Source organism: Mesocricetus auratus, unplaced genomic scaffold (assembly GCF_017639785.1).
Source record: "Mesocricetus auratus isolate SY011 unplaced genomic scaffold, BCM_Maur_2.0 Super-Scaffold_100691, whole genome shotgun sequence".
NCBI classification, from domain to species: Eukaryota; Metazoa; Chordata; class Mammalia; order Rodentia; family Cricetidae; genus Mesocricetus; species Mesocricetus auratus.
Genome location: NW_024429267.1, coordinates 9877068 through 9895795, shown reverse-complemented (window position 1 = coordinate 9895795; position 18728 = coordinate 9877068). Strand labels below are relative to the sequence as shown.

At 40.9% G+C, this 18728-nt stretch overlaps 1 protein-coding gene across 4 annotated transcripts; it reads right to left on the bottom strand.

Moving 5' to 3' along the window:
* Positions 1 to 5462: 5462 nt before the first annotated feature.
* On the bottom strand, positions 5463 to 18155 carry Gtf2a2 (general transcription factor IIA subunit 2). 4 transcript variants are annotated; one of them, XM_005075478.4, is made up of 5 exons: positions 18006 to 18154; positions 14171 to 14289; positions 13244 to 13348; positions 8656 to 8782; positions 5463 to 5765 (listed from the first exon to the last, which is right to left on the bottom strand). In XM_005075478.4, exons 2-5 carry the CDS (start codon positions 14240 to 14242, stop codon positions 5740 to 5742), a joined length of 330 nt encoding a protein of 109 aa, XP_005075535.1. In that variant the 5' UTR covers positions 14243 to 14289; positions 18006 to 18154; the 3' UTR covers positions 5463 to 5739. The 4 variants fall into 4 exon arrangements, with proteins under 4 accessions (XP_005075535.1, XP_012972901.1, XP_012972899.1 ...); XM_013117447.3 differs by lacking the exon at positions 18006 to 18154 and adding an exon at positions 17550 to 17895; XM_013117445.2 differs by lacking the exon at positions 18006 to 18154 and adding an exon at positions 17402 to 17543.
* Between the last annotated feature and the right edge of the window lie 573 nt (positions 18156 to 18728).

Sequence of the window (18728 nt, the reverse complement as noted above, 5' to 3'; positions counted from 1 at the left end):
TCTCACAGTAACATGCATCTAGATAACTAATATCTCAAAAAGTAGATGAGCTAATTTTTCCTCGTGTGCACTGACAGACAACTGAACTTCAATCCCTGGAGCCTCTTGTGACCCTTCCCTCTAATTCCAGGAGAGCTCCTGTCTATGGAAAGATTAACACCACAGGGCTGTCAAGACGGCTCAGTAGCTAAAAGCACTTGCTGCCAAGCCTGACAGCATGTGTTTGATCCCTTGGACCTACACTTTGGAAGAGAAAACAGGCTTCCACAAGTTGTCCTCTGACCTCCACACCAAATACATAGAAATGTAATAACAAAAGATACATAACAGAACCAGTGTTGGTCATATTATGTGTAGTGTATGAAAACAATTGTAACTAATGTACACACATATACAAAAGCAGGTGTGTATTTTGTGTGGACAAGAATTCCACCAACTGATGGGATGTAGAACTCATGTTAGGCATTCCATTCCAGTTAGCTGTGCATTTACTCTAGGGCCCTGAAATAAAAATGTATTCTATCAGAGGCCACTCATCTAGCTTGAGCAAAACCCTAAGCACAGATCATGTCATAATACAATTGTATTTAGAAGACATGGTTGAACCACACCATACACTCTTTTCCCCCCAGAAAGTGTGCTGCCGTACAAGAAGCTACCAAAAGGGAGTGGAGGGGGACTGAAAAGATAGCTCAGTTGGTAAAGTGCTGGTTGCCTAAGCATGAGGACCCATTTGATCCCCAAACACACTTAAAAAGCCAGATGTGGTGAGGTACATCTGTAATCTCAGCACTGGAGAAGTAGAGGCAAGAGGATCCTCGGAACTTGTTGGCCACCAGTCTACCTACCCTACATGATAAATCTTGGGTCCCAGTGGGAGCCTTGTTAATTTATTTTTCCTAATGTGGGTGTTGTGGAGGGAACACAGGTCATCAGGGAAGGGTATTTTAATACAGTTATGAAAAGCTATTTTAGTGAACATTTTTTGTCAATATCTCTTAGCAGAAGGAAAATAATGACCCTCTGCTATGGAGGTGTCCTCTCAGTTCTTCTCAAACAAAAGAATTCTATTGAGACTAAGTTTTTTTCTTTTCTTTGTCTACAATGCAATGCATGTGTGGGTGTGTGCATCCACATGGAGGCCAAAGGCTGACATCAAGATGTCCTCCTCAACTCTTCATTGAGACAGGGTCTTACTGAAACTGGGCTTGCCACTCTGGATAGACTGCCTGTGCAAGTCCCGGGAATCCTGTCTCTGCCTACCCAGTGCTGGGATTACAGGTGTACACTCAGCGGCTTTTGTGTGGGTTCTGAGGATTCAAATTCTCAGTCTTCACGTATGAGCAGAATCCAATTACTTACTGAGCCATTTCCCAGGTCTGTTGCACAAGTTTATATTGAAGTTACACACACACACACACACACACACACACACACACACACACACACACACACACACACCACACGCACGCACGCACGCACTCACCCAGCCAGGAGACAGGGTTTCTCTGTGTAGCTTTGACTGTCCTGGAACTTGCTTTATAAACCAGGCTGGACTCAGAGATCCACCTGCCTCTGTCTCCTAATTGCTGGAATTAAAGGCATGTGCCACCACCGATGGCTAAGCTGAAGTTTATAGAGTAAAGCAAGCACTCCAGAAGTTGGGATGGGCTGTCCCAAAGGGGAATAATAACAGGTTCTGCATTGTGGATTTTAAAATTGTAAGAAACACTTGAAGTGAGAGGCATATTCATGAATATGCCCAAATCATGGTGGGCCACATCTCCCTTTTAGGGTATATTTTCCCATGATCCTCTAGAAAAACCCACAAAGGGGTTGTGCCAAAACCATGACAAAGGGGCTGGAGAGATGGCTCAGAGGTTAAGAACACTGGCTGCTCTTCTAGAGGTTCTGAGTTCAATTCCCAGAAACCACATGGTGGCTCACAACTATCTGTAATGAGATCTGGTGCCCTCTTCTGGCATGCAGGCATACATGGAGTGCCGTATACACAATAAATAAATAAAATCTTAAAAAAAAAAAAAAAAACAGGACAAAGAGCAGACAAGATGGCTCAGACACAAAAGTCTAGCCACCCAAATTCAATCTCCAGAACCCACATGAAGACTGAAGGAGAGAACAGACATGCTAAGTTTGTTCTGACTTCCACATGCATGCCATGGCACACATCTGCCCTTGACCCCAATTATACACACAGTAATAATAAAGTCTTTAGAAAAACACACAATGTAAATTACAATGGAGCTGAAGTCTTTTTAGGATGTGACCGACTCCCTTGTTAGGTCAACTGTACCACTTTAGTTTTGGTAAAGCAGGAACCACCTATCTATGGCCTTAACAATGCTTGACAAGACATTGTGTTAGAAATGTAGCCCAGAGACACAGTTGCAGCTCTCTTGGTGACTTGTCTGCTTTCTGAGCCTTCTGAAGGTCCCATGTCTGATCTCTGGACAAGCTGTCAATCTATTATTCCAGTCAAAACAATAGTATTTAAAAAACAAAACAAAACTGATGCCTGATGACAGTTAGAGCCAGGGTGTAGAGTGTAGCCTTCCCCGCCATCCGCCTGGGCCCTGCCGCGTTGTCTGAACCCCCCAAATAACTCACAGGACGCTGTATTAATTATGAAGCTGTTGGCCGTTTGCTTGTTTCTTACTGGCTATCTCCTAATTGTTAATCTAAGGATTTCTCTTACCGGAGAAAGGGTCCGGACCTCTTATTCCTATGGTGGCTGCATGATGTCTGCCCTCTTTCCCAGAATCCTCCTCAACTCCTAGTCCCACTTATCTTGCTTCCCTATTGGCCAACAGTGCTTTATTGACATATGCACAGGACTTCCCCATCACCAGAGTTTTACATCAGCTTGTCAGGTTGTACAAACAGGACCAGGCTTTGGGCTGTCTTCTAGTTCCCTTTCCCCAGCTCTACTGATTCTCATCCTGATGTGTTAGCTCAAATGCTGAAATGCAGATGAAGTGGAGTTGGCCACAACATGGGGATGCCAGATGTTCACTACCAGAGAGATAAGAAAGGGCCAAGTCTTGGAGCGTTAATGGTGATGTCTTTAATCCCAGCACCCAGGAGACAGAGGCAGGTGGATCTCTGAGTTCCAGGACAGCCACGGCTACACAGGGAAAATGTTGCAGGCAAATGGAACTAGGAAAAAAAAATCATACTGAATGAGGTAACTCAGACACAGAAAGACAAACATGGTGTGTACTCACTTATAGGTGATTATTAGGAGTATAGGACAACCAACCTATATTCCACAGACTCAGAGAGGTTAGATAACAAGGAGGGCCCAAAGAGGGATGCATGGATTTCCCTTGGAAGTAGAAAACATCTCCTGGGTAAACTGGGGGTGGGGTTAAAAGGATGGAAGGATGGAAACTGGAGGGAGCTGTGGTGATACATTATTTATGACTTATTAAAGCTTGCCTGAGGATTTAGAAATCAAAACCATGCCACAAGCTTGATAGAAGCTAGGCACATGCCTTTAATCTCAGGACTCATAAGAGGTACTCAAGACAGGAACAGGGTCTCAGAGCTAGCATTCATTCTCCAGCCATATTGAGGATAGGAAGACACTGAAGTCTCTAGATACACTGAGGAGAGCATAGTAGTCTGAGTGAATCTGAGGAGCAGTGAAGTGGGGAGTAGTTTGAGGATCACCCCTTTGGTTTGAGCTGAGGTGGAGGTAAGAGTTAGTTGTAGGTTGCTGTTTTTCTGATCATCAATTTGAAGCTTGAACCTCAGTATCAGTCTCTGGGTCTTTTATTTATCATGATACAGGGAGCAGGTTTGGAGGGCTGGGTATGGTGAGTTGGAGGCAGAATGTAGGGGGTAAGTAACAAAAGAGATGTCTTGATGAGGGGTGGGTACATTTCAGGGCTAGGGAAAATCCTGGTGCCAGGAAAACCCCCAGGAACCCACAAGGATGACCCCAACTAAGATTCCTAGCAATAGTGGAGAGGATGTCTGAAATGGCTATCTACATAAGCAGACTTCCCTAATTGCCATTAGAGATACTCTAACCAGTTAACTGATGGAAGCAGAGGTAGAGATCCACAGACAAGCACTGTGCTGAGCTCCATCTTGTGGAAGAAAGGGAGGAGGGATTGTACCAGCCAGTGGGGTCAATGATGGGGGAACCCAGAGACAGCTGACCAGAACTCAAGGGAGCTCATGGATGCAGGATCAATGTCAGGAAGCCTGTATGAGACCCACCTAGACCCTCTGCATGTGTGTGACAATCAATGTAGCTTGGTCTCTTAATTCTAACAGTAAGGGCAAGACCTCTCCCTGGTGCTCAGTTGGCTTTTTGTAACCTGTTTCTCATGCTACATTACCTTGTTCTGCCTCAATTTAAGGGGAGGGGCTCCATTCTGTCTCAACTTGATGTGCCATGCTTTGTGCAAGCCCATGGAAGGCCTGTCTGTCCCTTTCTGAATGGAGATAGAGGAGTGGATGGGGTTGGGGTAGATGGGAAAGGGGAGGGGATGGGAGGAGTACAGGAGGGAAACTGGTTGGTATGTAATAAATGAAAAAATCAAAATAAAATAAAAAATTATATATATATACTTATATATATGTATATATATAAATAAAAGGCCAAGTCTATATGAAGTTCAAATAAGCCAGCACTAAATTCATCCTTCAATCTCTCAACAGTGTCTATAAACAGGCATATTCTTCATTGTATTTTCCTAGTCTAACAATGGACACCTTTCCTTCAAGTACAGAAATGTAGAAACAGATGTGATATACTTGTAGTAGGACTTTAAGATTAATCTTGTATTCTGCCTGCATGTATGTATGCTCACCACATGTAAGCCTAGAGCCCTCAGAAGTCAAAAGAGAGTGTTGGAATCCTGGAACTGGAGTTAAAGGTAGTTGTGAGCTACCATGTAGGTGCTGGGAAGAAACCCAGGTCTCCTGTAAGAACAAATGCTTTTGGGATAAAAATTAGAATTCCAGCAATTGGTAAGATACAGATCATTTAAAAATGTATGAACACTACTAAGGACCACATCAAAATAACTGACACACCACACAGGAATGCTGTTTGGAGTAGGGCGTTAGTTCTGCTACACCAACTATCTGAAGTTCACCTCAATCCCCTTAGCTCAGGTCACTCACATTGATAATTATTTTTGAATATAGCCTTTGGGGGGATGTGTGTGTGTGTGTGTGTGTGTGTGTGTGTGTGTGAGAGAGAGAGAGAGAGAGAGAGAGAGAGAGAGAGAGAGAGAGAGAGAGAGAGAGAGAAAGAGAGAGAGAAACATTCCATCCACATTTGGGTCTACACCTGGTATTTTTAACAGATAAAATTACAATTGACAGGGTGAACATGATTTTATTGGAAGAACACCTTTTCCAAGTCCCGTCTAAGTATTTTGACAACTCCTTGCTAATCAGCTACATCAATTATTACTCACAACAAGTTTTAAAACAAGTTTATTGAAGAATATTCATATGAAGGCAACCACTTTTGATTTGTCATTAAAAAAAAGTTACATTTCTTTATGCTGTGTTCTAAAGGTCACATAAGAGAACAGAGTCACATGCTTCTCTCTGTGGAACCCTTGGGTTACAGTATAGCACAGTGTTGTCATTTCTGCACCGTGAGAATAAACTAAAAAAAAGTCTCTTCTATGTTTTTCTTCAAAAAGTGATGAAAATAACAGAAGGTAGCATAAAAAAGCCGGATTTCTCTACTCATTCCGTAGTATTGGAGCCAGTATCTAGAAACAGGAAAGAAAGCAATTCAAGGAGCAAGCTCTAATATCAGTATTTTAGGAACATCTAGGAAAAGGACTGACAGTAGTGTGTGGCAGGAGGAGAAGGAGGCAGGTAGAGAGGGGTACTCTGGAGAGGCCCTGCCAAGGTCAACAGCTTCCTTCCCAAGGCAGAGGTAAGATATAGTTAGTGTAAGCTGTAGGTGACTGTTGTGGGCTAGTGTAAACAGCTTTTCCAAGCCACATCCTGCTGGGAAATACAGCAACCTTCTGGCTCTTGCTATCACTGCCCTTTCCTCTGCTACTCTATTGAGAACACAGCTTAATTTTAGGATGCTAATTTTAGAAGAATGAAATTTTACAGCAGCACCTGATTTATGCAAAATCACTGAAGAATGGAATTTTCCTAATTAAGCAAACTTAATTTTTAAATGCCACACTGTATTTTAACCATGTCTAGATTTCATCTTTTCCTGTGGTTACAGGAAAAAAAAATGGAATCCACCACAACTATTTTTTTTTTAAAGACAGGGTTTCTCTGTATAATGCCCCTGGCAGTCCTGGAACTTGCTTTGTAGACCAGGCTGGCCTTGAACTCAGAGATCCACCTGCTTCTGCCTCCCATTTCTTACATATTCAAAACTTTGCTGAAGATCAATTACTATGGTTTGCGTTAAATGAGGACAGCTCTCCAGTGATCACCTAACTGGAGATAAGGGTAATTGGCTCCTTTTTATTGTCTGAGGTTGGGAAAAAAATCCTGTATCTCTCAAAAAGAATAGCACCAACGACACCAGGCAGAAGCTCCTGTAACACACACACCCCACAGCTCTCTGCTATTAAGGTTGCTCAGAGGCTTTGCTCTTTTGCTTCAGATGGCTGAAACCAACCCTCTTTTAGTCACATCTATACTGCTCAATACAGTATCGTTGGTTTTTAGTTGCTCTAGTCACATTCTAAATGCTCAAGGGCCGTGCACGACTACTATGGACTGCAGAGAGAACATTTTCATCATTACACAAATTCTTAACAGAACTGGTGTTCTTCATCTGCTCCCTGCCCCAGGGCAAAGGACTAAACCCAAGATCTCCTACAAACAGAGCCTTCTATCAATGTGCTGTATTTCCAGCCCTCTTTTTACTCTATCAGACAGGTTTAAGTTGCTCAGGCAGGCCTTGAAGTTGTTATCTCTGTTTCAGCTTCCCAAGTAAGGTCTGTACTACCTGGTCCATTTAAATCAATTATTTTACAAATACTTAGGAACTATAAAATAATGCACAAAGTCTATGATCCAATGAACACTTAAAAACCTAGGAGTTACAAGGGTGTTATTAGCTTAAATTACAAGGGGGAAAAAACCCCATGAAAGTATAGATATTTATCTTGTGGCACAGCAAATAGTACCACCTTTGTAGAAATGGAAAACAAAATAAAAAGTGACCCAAATGTACAATGTGCCTAGTCAAAAAAACAAAAACAAAAAACCTTAAGTATCTGCTGGTCGGTCACACTAAGAAGTCTCTAGGACTACTGCTGAGGATTTCTAGTTAGCTCTGATGAGTAAGTCAGTGTAATGGTGCTAATTTCCTAGAATTTTTAGCCTTTAATCCTAGTACTCCAGAGGCAGAGATAGGTGGATCTCTAAGTTTGGCCAGGTTGGTCTGCATGGTAAGTTCCAGAGCAGACACAGAGAAAACCTGTCTTGAAAAATAAAAATAAATATAAAGGGCTGTAGTCATCAGAAATCAGATTTAAAAGACTAATCTATATGAAAAAATTATATATGTGTAAACATGTCTCTGTGCACAGAAGTGTTACTATAAAAATACATCCCTAAGATGTGAAAGTCTTTACTTTAGAAGGTTAGCAGTTATCTGTACAGGTGGTTTACATATGGAGCTCTTCTGTATTCTCTACATTTCTTCAGTGATTAGATATTCTTTAAAAAATCCAAACTGTAGCCAGAATGGTGGTACATGCCTTTAATCCCAGCATTTAGGAAGCAGAGGTAGGTGAAATCTGAGGAGGACAGCCTGGTTTACATAGCGACTGTCTCAAAAAACAGAAACAAAACAAACTTGATATGTAACACAAGAAATGGAGGTATTATTTTCTATGTTTCTCTCTCTTGCTCCTTAGAGCCCCCTTCCCCCCTTTCTTGGGGTGGCAATTTTTATACTCCAGGGGCTGGTGCTTTAGACACAAGCTGTCCATATTACCAATTAAAGTGAATACACAAGAAAACACAGAGTTAGGACATGAATTAGTATTAGAGCGCAAATCCAGCAAGTACAAGGCTTTGGGTTATGTTTAAAACTAAACAAAAGGAAATAACCAGTCATGGAGCAGGGGGCAGAGATATGCCACTTTAAACATGTTTAACGACCTAAAGAACCCCTAGGTTGGCTGTGGAAAATTCCCTTGCACAAATGTAACAAATCAGAGAACTAGGTATCTCCCATTATAACTGCAAGGTTCATGATTAGTTTAAATCAGTTTTAAAAGAATCAACTTCTTATACATAAAGTGTAGGGTATCCAGCAACACGGAAGTTTTAAGATAAATGCTCAGTTACACATTACTTTCTTAAAGAGAAGGGTGGCAGTGACAAGTCTGTGACTGCTTCAAATAAGTAACTCAATGGAAGGAAATTTAGCAATTAGCTTATTTTCTTTACACATGGATTGAATCTGTGTTAAGCCTCTATGAGTCATCTGAGCATACAGATGTAAGATCAGTAAGAAGACACATACAGAATATAGAAGCTAGATTTTTATCTGAGGGTTGATCACCTGGCCACTTTCCCCTGAGGCTTTCAGATAGATCAAGATAATTAAAGAGGAGAAAAAAATATTGCAACAAGTTTTGCTTTCACAGTAATTAGGTGAGCACTTACTTTTACCATCACAGGCTACAATTTTCACTTTATCCACTTTAATAAGTTCTGTCACCTCTCTGAATTCAACATCATTCAATACAAAAGTCCAAACATTATCGCAGAATCTGTATGTATTTAGAGAGCCCTTTAAAACAAAACATTGAGAAATGCCATGAGAAGCCATTGTTCCCCCTCATGCTTTATTCCAAAGAAACCCAAGAGAACTTAGCTACCAAGTATATAGCTGCTAAAACAGTATGCTTAATGCTTAGCTTAGTTTACTTAACTTCTTAATTTTATCTACTTAGAAAAAAGTAAGAGAAAACCTGAGTAAATTAGCTCAGGGAAGAGCTTAAAAAACATTTTTGCTAATCGACTATTTTTAGCACTCTAAAACAATCTGCAAATTACTTACCTGAAATGAAAAGCTGTATGAAAACTTACATTTGTATGTCTATTGCCCTCTTGTGGATAAATTATGAAAGTCCATTTGATCTCTGTGGGATCTCTACACAGCCCTGGCTGTCTTGGAACTCACTTTGTAGACCAGGCTATCATGGAACTGCCTGTCTCTGCCTCCTAAGTGCTGGGATTAAAGGTGTGTATCACTACACCCTGCCCTTTTTATTAAAAAATATTTTTATGTATGCATGCATGTATATATCTGGTACATGTTTGCCCAAGTTTATGTTTACTACATGCATGCAGATGACTATGAAGGCCAGGAGGAGTCTGATTCCCGGAGGCATAGGTAGTTGTGAGCCACCTGATACGGGTGCTGGGAACCAAACCCACATTTTCTCCAAGAATAAGCGCTCTTAGTCACTAAACCCTCTCCAGCCCTTATATTTGATTGTTTGTTTTATTGAGACAGAGTTTTACTATGTAGTCCTGACTGTCCTGGAACTCAATACGTAGTTGAGATTGGCTTCCAACTCAAAGAGATTTGCCTCCTGAACGCTGGGATTAAATATATGCATTGGCTTCATTTGAATGTTTTACAAATATTTAAAGCTCTATATTTCTCTATATTTCACTGGGTGTTCATTCCCTAAATTTGTACAAAAGCAGATTCCTTAGAAACATTAAGACAATTTAAATCTTATCACTGGTTCAAACGCATCAATCACTGTTATCTACTAAGACTACTTCCAAATCAGCTTGTTCTGTGACTCTATTGTCACTCAAGCCAGAGACTTAAAAATCACCAGTTTGTCTCTCCATCCCACCATATCCACAGTTGTCAAGTCCTGTCAGATGTGCCCTTTAAAAGCCCTCCATTTCTTGCCATCCCTCGTTAGAACTGTAAGTAAAGCTACTTTGACCCCTCTGATTCAGCTGGCTAAGAGGCCTGGTCTTCTGCCTCCAGCCTCATTCCCCTGCAATCCATTCCTCATGTCAACACCAGAAAAGCAAATACAAAATTGTGTGGCTCCTGTGATTAACAGTCTTTCACTGACTTTCTGATTAGGGTTAGCACATTAGTACAGCTGTGGACTTGCTGGGGGAGGGGGTCCCATTGTTTCTTTGAGGTTTCCTTCACATTAGTATCTCCTGAAGAATTGTTTTCTGGAACTTCCTACCATATTCCAAATGTTATCTTTCTTTCCACAGTATCACTACTCCTTTAGCTGACTATAAATCATTCTTCAGGACTCAAGCGCTATCTTGTGAGCGCAGCCCTTTGTCCTCCATACCTGCTGTACTCCCACTGAACCAAGTAACATATCCTAACAGTGTTAACAGTTTTGTAATGGTCTGCTTGGTAAACTATGCTGGTAGCAGAGACCAGTGCCTTCTGTTGTATTTTCAGAGTCCAGTAGAATCTAGACCACACTAATTATTCATGTCTACTAAATTCATTAAATCCATTTACAGCCACCAGTTTTTAAAATTCTGCTTACGTTCAGATTCAAACAGTTTTCACCAATATGGATGATACTGTAGGAATCATTTTAAGATTTGCTGTTTAAATATCTTGTGCTGAATTTCACATGTGACTGTATGCATAACATGCATAACGCATATTAGGCTTTGATTCAATTCTGTTGGTGTTTAATACTTTTTTTCACACGTAAAATGCTTCCTTTTATGTCCAAGGATATGTTCCTGCTCCTAGATAAAAATCCAAACAAAAAAATGTTTTTATTAAAAGAATCCACTGCAAAGGACAGTGAACCTTTAAAGTATATAATTTTTAATTACTTAGGTATCTTGCTTTTTTATGTATTTCATTTGACACTCAGAATCTAGTACCTTATGTATAAGAGTTGGTAGAATAATTGCACTTTAAACAATTTTAGATTCATTTTTCTTTCAAAGTGTTTCTTTGGCTCAATACTGATTTTTATCAATTATCTCTGGAAACAAAAAAAAAAAGAATCTAGCTGGGCGTTGGCGGTGCATGCCTTTAATCCCAGCACTCGGGAGGCAGAGGCAGGCAGATCTCTGAGTTTCAGGCCAGCCTGGTCTACAGAATGAGTTCCAGGACAGCCTCCAAAACAATACAGGGAAATCCTGTCTCGAAAAACAAACCCCAAAACAAGCAAACAAACAAAAAACCCCAGCAACTTAAAGGTTACACAGTACTCAGTACTGATTTGTAGATAAAACAACAACAACAAAATCATGAAAAAAAGAAACTGTGTCATGAGAAGCAATACTTTTTGACCACTTAAATATTTTAATGCTGACTTATTACCATTTGAAGCTGAGTATTATGTTTAGGTAGCCATTTCTTCCATCTTTTTCAAGTACACACAGTAGCTCTTTAAAAACCTAGTTATATGTATTAATTCTATGGGATTTTACTTTTTAAAAGTCCTCCCTAAGTTACTTGCCACATTTTTTTTTTACTTTTTGCTAATAAATCTCAACATATAAACAATTACAGCTTTAGTTTTCATATTCAAGGACTGTTTTTCTTGTAATATTTTACTGAGTAATATCACACAGAATTCACATTAAGGGTTTGAAACTAAACATTAGCTCATATATTATGTAAAATCAGTCTATTCTTTAAATGGATAGACCTAATCTTATTGGTTGATTAGCAAAAATTTCTATACATAAAAATGAATATTGATATTCAATCAAGCAATTTGATTTAGAAAATTAAGTAGTGGCAATATGCTGTCTTTTTGCTATATGGTACACCAAGCTAAACAATGCTCTTTGCATATATAATTTGCTGTAATTCAGGGCAGGGTATGGAATCCTGGGCTGCAGCAATAGCAATGGGAAAAGAAAAAGTAAACTGGAAAATTAAGACCTGGTTAGCGCCAACTCTTAGAAAACTGACAAACTTACAAAACATTATGTACAAGAAATACAAGTGTCCAATTAATTTTTGCAAAATAAACCCATACTAGACACTTCTAACACAGTAATTAGACGACTACCAAGGTCTTGCGAACCTTACTGCTTCTGATAAGTAGTTCATCAATTTTCTGAATGGCCAAAATAAAAGTTAAATTTCAAGTAGATTCCTACAAAGAACAACTTTGTCAGAAAATCTACTATTAAAAATCCAAGAATCAGCTTGCCAAATTTTATACTCTTAGAGACTTTTTGTTTTTAAATATGGTTTCTCTACAAAGCCCTGACTGTCCAGGAAGTAGATCAGGCTGGCTGCAGAGACAGAGGCAGGCAGATCTCTGCCTCTCCTCAGTGCTAGGATTAAAGATATGTGCCATAATGCTTGACTGATAGTCTTCTATTTGACTATTTATACCTGTAATTTTTAAGCATGTAGAACTGATAGATATTAAAATGTAACATAAACATGTATTTTATCTCCAGCAAAATGTAAGTCAAGTGGGGACCTCATCTATTTTGTTCACCCTTGCATTTCTGATACCTAGAACAATGTCTATTACCTAATAGGCACTTAAATGCTTAAAAAAAATAATACATTCTTTGGTCATTTTATCAACAAAACACTCATGGTGCCTCAACACCTAGGTTTTCTTAAATGCAACTCACAAATTCTTTTTCTATATTGGTCTTCATATATTTTAAACTTATTTCTATAGTCTATAGATGAAGATATTAGAGAAATATAACAGGGTAACAGCAAACACCATTATCTACAACATGTCTCCACATGGTAAACTGTTGTCACATTTTGCAGTGAGTTCTTAACCCCAAATTACCACAAAATTGAGAACGGTATTTTGTTCAAAGCAGGGATGATTCAAAAGACGTCTAGCTACCAGAACAGACTTCCTAAGTCAAGCTATCTAAGAGTAAATGGGAGGCAACATGAAGATTCTACACAATCTTTCAACCTTTCCTGAAAGGTCAGAGTTTGAAAAACATAAATGAACTTAAGGACTACTCTGTCACTTACCTTCTGTCTTGCAGCTAATACTTTCGGGCCTTTGGAACCTCAGTAATTCTCCAGGGAGGAAAAAGCCAAACATATACAGGATGATTTATGAAGCAATGAAATTAAAATCTAAAAGCTATTCTGTATCACATGGAATGGATGAACTATCATTCAATTATTACACAAGTTCCCAAAACCAGACTTTATGCTGAGTAAGTTCATGTAGGCTCTCAGAGTACCTGGTGCAGACTTCCATACACAGGAAAATAGCCTTACCCTGAAATTGACTCTGTTCCTGACTCTCTGAGCCAATGCTGAATTTATAGCTTTATCGAACTGAAGTAGAACTTGAAGGGCAAGCTGGGGGGTGATCTGTTGGGACTGAGAGAAAAAAAACAACAACAAAAAAATGGAAGATCATAAATTCACTAAGGGAAGAACATTAAAGACAAAATAAATAAAGTATATTAATTATAATCTAAATTTCTGAAGTAAAAGTCCTTATTCTTCTGTGCTCTTAGTGACAATGGATCAAGGCCTTGAGAGAGAGAAAAAAAGCAAACTTTCAGTGAGTTTGCAAAGCCAGGAAAAACTCTTGCTATTCCTTCAGTGGTTGGACTAAGTGTTCCTAAGTGTTCAACAAATGGAAACCAAGTTTTTTCTTAATAAAAGACATGAGAACTATATATGAAGAACAGAACAAAGGCAAATCTTACCACCAAAGTCTATATAATAATGCCACAGCAGATGGAGCCAGGCATGGTGTGGGGAGCAAGGGCAGGAAAGGAAGACCAGGAGTTCTAGACCACACTAACTACAGAGCACATTCAATGACAGCCTGGACGCTGTCTCAGAAAACAGAAACAACCTCATTCCCACACCTCCCTCCAGACCCCATCAGAACATAAATACAAATATTTAATACTTTCTTAATTGTGTGATTTGAGTAAGATTAATTCTTCTAAAACTTAAATAGAAATTTAAAGTTCTAACTCAAATCTCATAAAAACTGTATTACACTGAACATAATTACTTTTAGAGGGATAGACTATCCCTTCTTCTAAATGTGAGATGAGAAGACTATACTTTCAGGGATCATTTCTATAGTTCATCACTGATAATAAGGGAAAAGTGTTAATTTAAAAATACTTTTAACAAAGAAATTTGAAGACTTATAGAGCATGTTTAATGTTTGGTCCCCACCTGTATGAGCTCATCAAGGCTTTCTTGAAGACTGTTTCCCAAAGTTGTGTTCCTGTATAACTGATATGCCATGGCTTAAAATGGAGCAATTACTTTTTCTTCAGGCTTGCATTGATGTCCTACAAATTTAATATAAAAGGCCAACCAGTAACAATGTAAATTATATATAATAGTCTACTACTTCATGTATTCTAATATAGAACTATTAGAACTCAATTACAAATTACTATATTAATTATTTTATAATTTCAAAGAATTGTTCAAAGTTGATTTTTCTGATTTTAACAAGTATGGTATTTATCTTTTTAATTCAGTATGCTGGCATATTCATTAAAATGTGCATCTTTATTTTTCCCACAGATTTTCACATAGTATCCATTCTACCTGCTGTCACGTAGTGACATAATATTTGCATTTGGACCCTTTATTTTCTGTTCTCTTAAAATTCCATTAGACTTCCTGCCAAGAGGATGACACTGTGACAGGAAACAGAGACAGGAAGCTGAATAAAGACGAACCGGTCCTAAAACTCTCTGACTCTACAAAGGATAATAGGTTAAATTTGGGGTAAAAAGGAGTAAGACATTGTATCATGTAAGTTTTCCATTCTTCAAGCAAAGGAAGAAAGCCATTCTGGGATGACAGGCAGGAGGGTAAGAAAAGCCACAGAGGTGTGAAAGTAAAAGGTTTGTGGAAATCTTTAAGTGTGAGTACACAGGAGCAGTAAGTGAATCTGGAGCAGAAGACGGGATGAGTTTGCTTCACAAGAGAACTGCAAGCAACAAAAAGCCCTTGAAACAACAAGGCAAGAGAGGCAGGAAACCCTGCTTATGGGACCTGAAAATGGATACTGGAGTACAGGGTTAGCATATTTACTTAAGAGTCCAGAGACGGACAGGAGGAGACACATTCAAACAATCATCCGATAAGACTTGGCAATTTTCACATTATAGCTGGCCATCATTTGATTCAACAGATCATTCTGTGATCTTGAGATATTCCTTTAGCTTTTGGGGTACCATTCTTAGTTTCTTCCTCCCAGCTCATGGAACTACTGTATATCCTGTTTTCTTTGGTAATTTTTCCTCAGTTCCCTGACTTCCATCTTCTGAATTACCCTAAGGCTTCTTAAGTCTTCTCTTTCCTGGCTTTCCCCCTTAGTTACTCCATCTAAGCTTATGGTGCTAAATCCCATCTATGTGCTGATTACTCAGAAACTTTTATCTCTTGTCCTCACTTCTCTCTTTGTACACACACGTAAAACTGTTTATTTTACACTGAACAAAAAAAAATCAAATAGCTAAGACATTTCTCCTGCAGTTAAGAGCAATTGCAGAGGACTTGGGTTCACTTCTAAGGTACCCACATTGGGTAGATCACAGCCAGTTGTAACTTCAGCTCCAGGGAACCCCATGTCCTCTTCTGGCCTCTATGAGCATACATGTGTCTGTGTGCATTCTCATTCTCTCTCTCATTCTCTCTCTCTCATTCTCTCTCTCTCATTCTCTCTACACACACACACACACACACACACACACACACACACACACACACACACACACACAGCTTCACTCCTACCAGTAACCAAGGCTGACACATACGTGATATTCTGTCTTTGACTAGCAGACTAGAAGATACATGAAGACAAGGAAATCTAGTTCGGCTATGTATTCACCATTCAGAACAATGTATGTCGTATGTATTTAAAAAATTTGTTGAGTAAGAAATTTGGTGGCATGTCTAAGTGTTAATAAAAAAATTAGAAATACATTTACATGGAGTACATTTCTACTTTACTAATGAAATTAAATCAGTGGAAACTAGACTCTCACAACCACATTCATCAGTGGAAGCTAGACTACTCACCTACTTACCACTGCCTATTCCCATATACTCCACCTTTCTGTCGTTATAGTCAATATGCTTTTATGTACATGCAATTTTCCCACCTTTGTAGCAGGCCCTCTTTCTCTAGCATATCTGAGGATTTTGTCTAACAATTTAGTCATTCCTTTTTTCTTTCATCATCAAATTTTCCCTTCCTTCCATATTTCTATCAGAAAAACAAAAATAACAAACAAAACCCCCCAAACTGGCAGCTACTTCTCCCACTGTGGGTAGAGCAACACCACCACCACCACTCTCCGCCACCTGCATTCAGTTCCTGTTTAAGTTATGTGACTCACTGTTTCCCATTCTCCCCTTTGCCTAGTCATGCCAAGCTTTCGGCTCTAACTGTAAGGAACCCATGCTGCAGGTCACGGACGCACTGCTAAGGCTAGCACAGACTAGCTCATCTGATACAGCTGACTTCTCCGGGTTCCAGGATCTCTGCGTGGTACTTCACTTTTGGGGTTGCCTTCTTAGATTCACTGGTTCATCCCACTGACTGACCCTCTTCTCCTTGTAGCCCTGGCTGGTCTGGGACTCACAGAGATCTGCCTGCTTCTGCCTCCCGGGGGCTGGGATTAAGGGTGTGCACCACCGTATCTGGCACTTCTTTCTCCTTACAAATCACAAGACAGTCCCTGCTTACTATGTACTTTCTACATAGTCATGAAGTGTAGCTTTCATACGGCTGTAAACATCAGCTGCAGAGTCCCAAATACAAATATCCTCCAAGCAATTCTCAATTCTGGAACTAACTTCCTATTCAAAATTTCTACTTGTCCTTTGTATCTCGGCTGAAGTGGCGCCGCATACATACCTGCACGGGCTTAGACAAGACCTTTGAAGTTGCCCTCAAAGTCATGTAAACTACAACGATGTCCAATTCCTAGCAAATCTTGTAAATACAACTTTCAAAATGGATCCAGTGTCCAATCATTTCTCAACATGCCCTTGTTCCGAGTCACTGTTACTAGTCACTTGGTTGGTGCAAATGGTGTCCCGATTTCCTTTATTCTATATTTGCCCCCCCCCCACTCCTTATAGCTTACAGTGGGGTCATCTTTTGAAAACATGGGCCAGAAAAAGCCTTTTTCTCCCACAGCTTTCATCAGCACCGACAATGTGGCTACCTTTTATGTCTGGTCTTATCTACTATCTGCCTCCCTCTTGCGCATCCCAACTTCCCGAGCATGACAGGCATGTCTGCCTTTCTGCCTGAAATGTTCTTGCTCAGGTACGAACTTGACTAATACACAAAACTCATCTTTGCCCAGAGAGCTCTCCACCCAGTAACGCCTAAACACTACGAACTCCCACATTCACTAGGGAACTTCTCCGTACCTTTTATCTCGCTCAAATGCCTTGTTGGCACCATATGCCAAGTTACATAACGGCCTCATATTTATTCTCTGCATAAAATGTAAGGTCCACGAGGGCAGGGATCTTTGTGTTTTATTTCCCGAGGAAACCTGCGGGCCGAGAACAGTACCTGACCCACGACGGGAGTCAAACGAAACATTGAGTCCGTTGAAGGTAAACGCCAGTGTGTGGAGAAGGCGAAAAAGGTCAGGGAGAGAGAAACTTGAAAACGGCCCTGCAGAGAGTCGGTCACGCTCCCATCTGACAACTAAGCATTACTTAGAAGACAGCGAGGAGCGACTTCAACGTCAGCTCTAACTAGCTGCCTCGGCCATCTCCAATCTTTTACGGTGGCGACAGCTGCAGAACTGCGGAGTTCCCTCCTCACGGTGGAGACGGAGCGGAGGCGCTTGTGTCCGGTGTCTGAGCAGACGCTCGCTCGTCCACCGAGCGCGGCCTGAGGAGAGCGGGAAGGCGGCTGCTGCCGCGCGGCCGCGTCTGCCTGGGGGCGGCTTCCGGCGGCCACAGCGCTCGCCACCGCCCGCCCCGCCGCCGCTCCCCCGCTCCCGGCCCCGCCGCCGCCTACCTGAGGGAAGGCGCATCCGCCGCGGCGCTAACAGAGCCGGGCACAGTGCCCGCTGCGACCAACTCCTCAGCCACGGAAACCACAGCGCTGGGCCAGCGACCCGGAAGTGCTTGCGTGACCCGGAGGTGACGCCACGAGAGCCACCGGTAGCCCCTACCTCAGCTTCCGAGAAGGCGGGGAACCCCAAGCCCGCTGGGCATCTCACCTGCTAGCCCAAGGGTGTGGGGCTGCAGTTTAGCCCAGGGAGCTATTTTATGATTAATTCTTTTTCATTTGTAACACCTGCTATATAAACTTCGTGCCTAATACCGAAGCAAATACATGGTGGCTATTCTGAGTTTTAGAAACTGATTCCTTTTGGGATCAGCCTGCGTGTTTGGTTTTCTGCTTTGAAAACAGTGATGTGTGCAGCGGATGGCCAGTGAGTACCTGAGTTGTGACTTTGGCAGCAAGGCAAAACCCGAGGCACTTCTTTGTGCCATACTGCGCTTTCCCTTGTAGCCTCTTTGTTTTTTGAGACAGGATTTCTCTGTGTAGCCCTGGCTGTCCTAGAACTCACTTTGTAGACCAGGCTGGCCTCGAACCCATAGAGATACTCTTGCCTTTGCCATCCGAGTGCTTTTTAACTTCCCCAGTGCTTTTTTAGCCTTTAAAAACCATATCCTCGCCGGGCAGTGGTGGCGCACGCCTTTAATCCCAGCACTCGGGAGGCAGAGGCAGGCG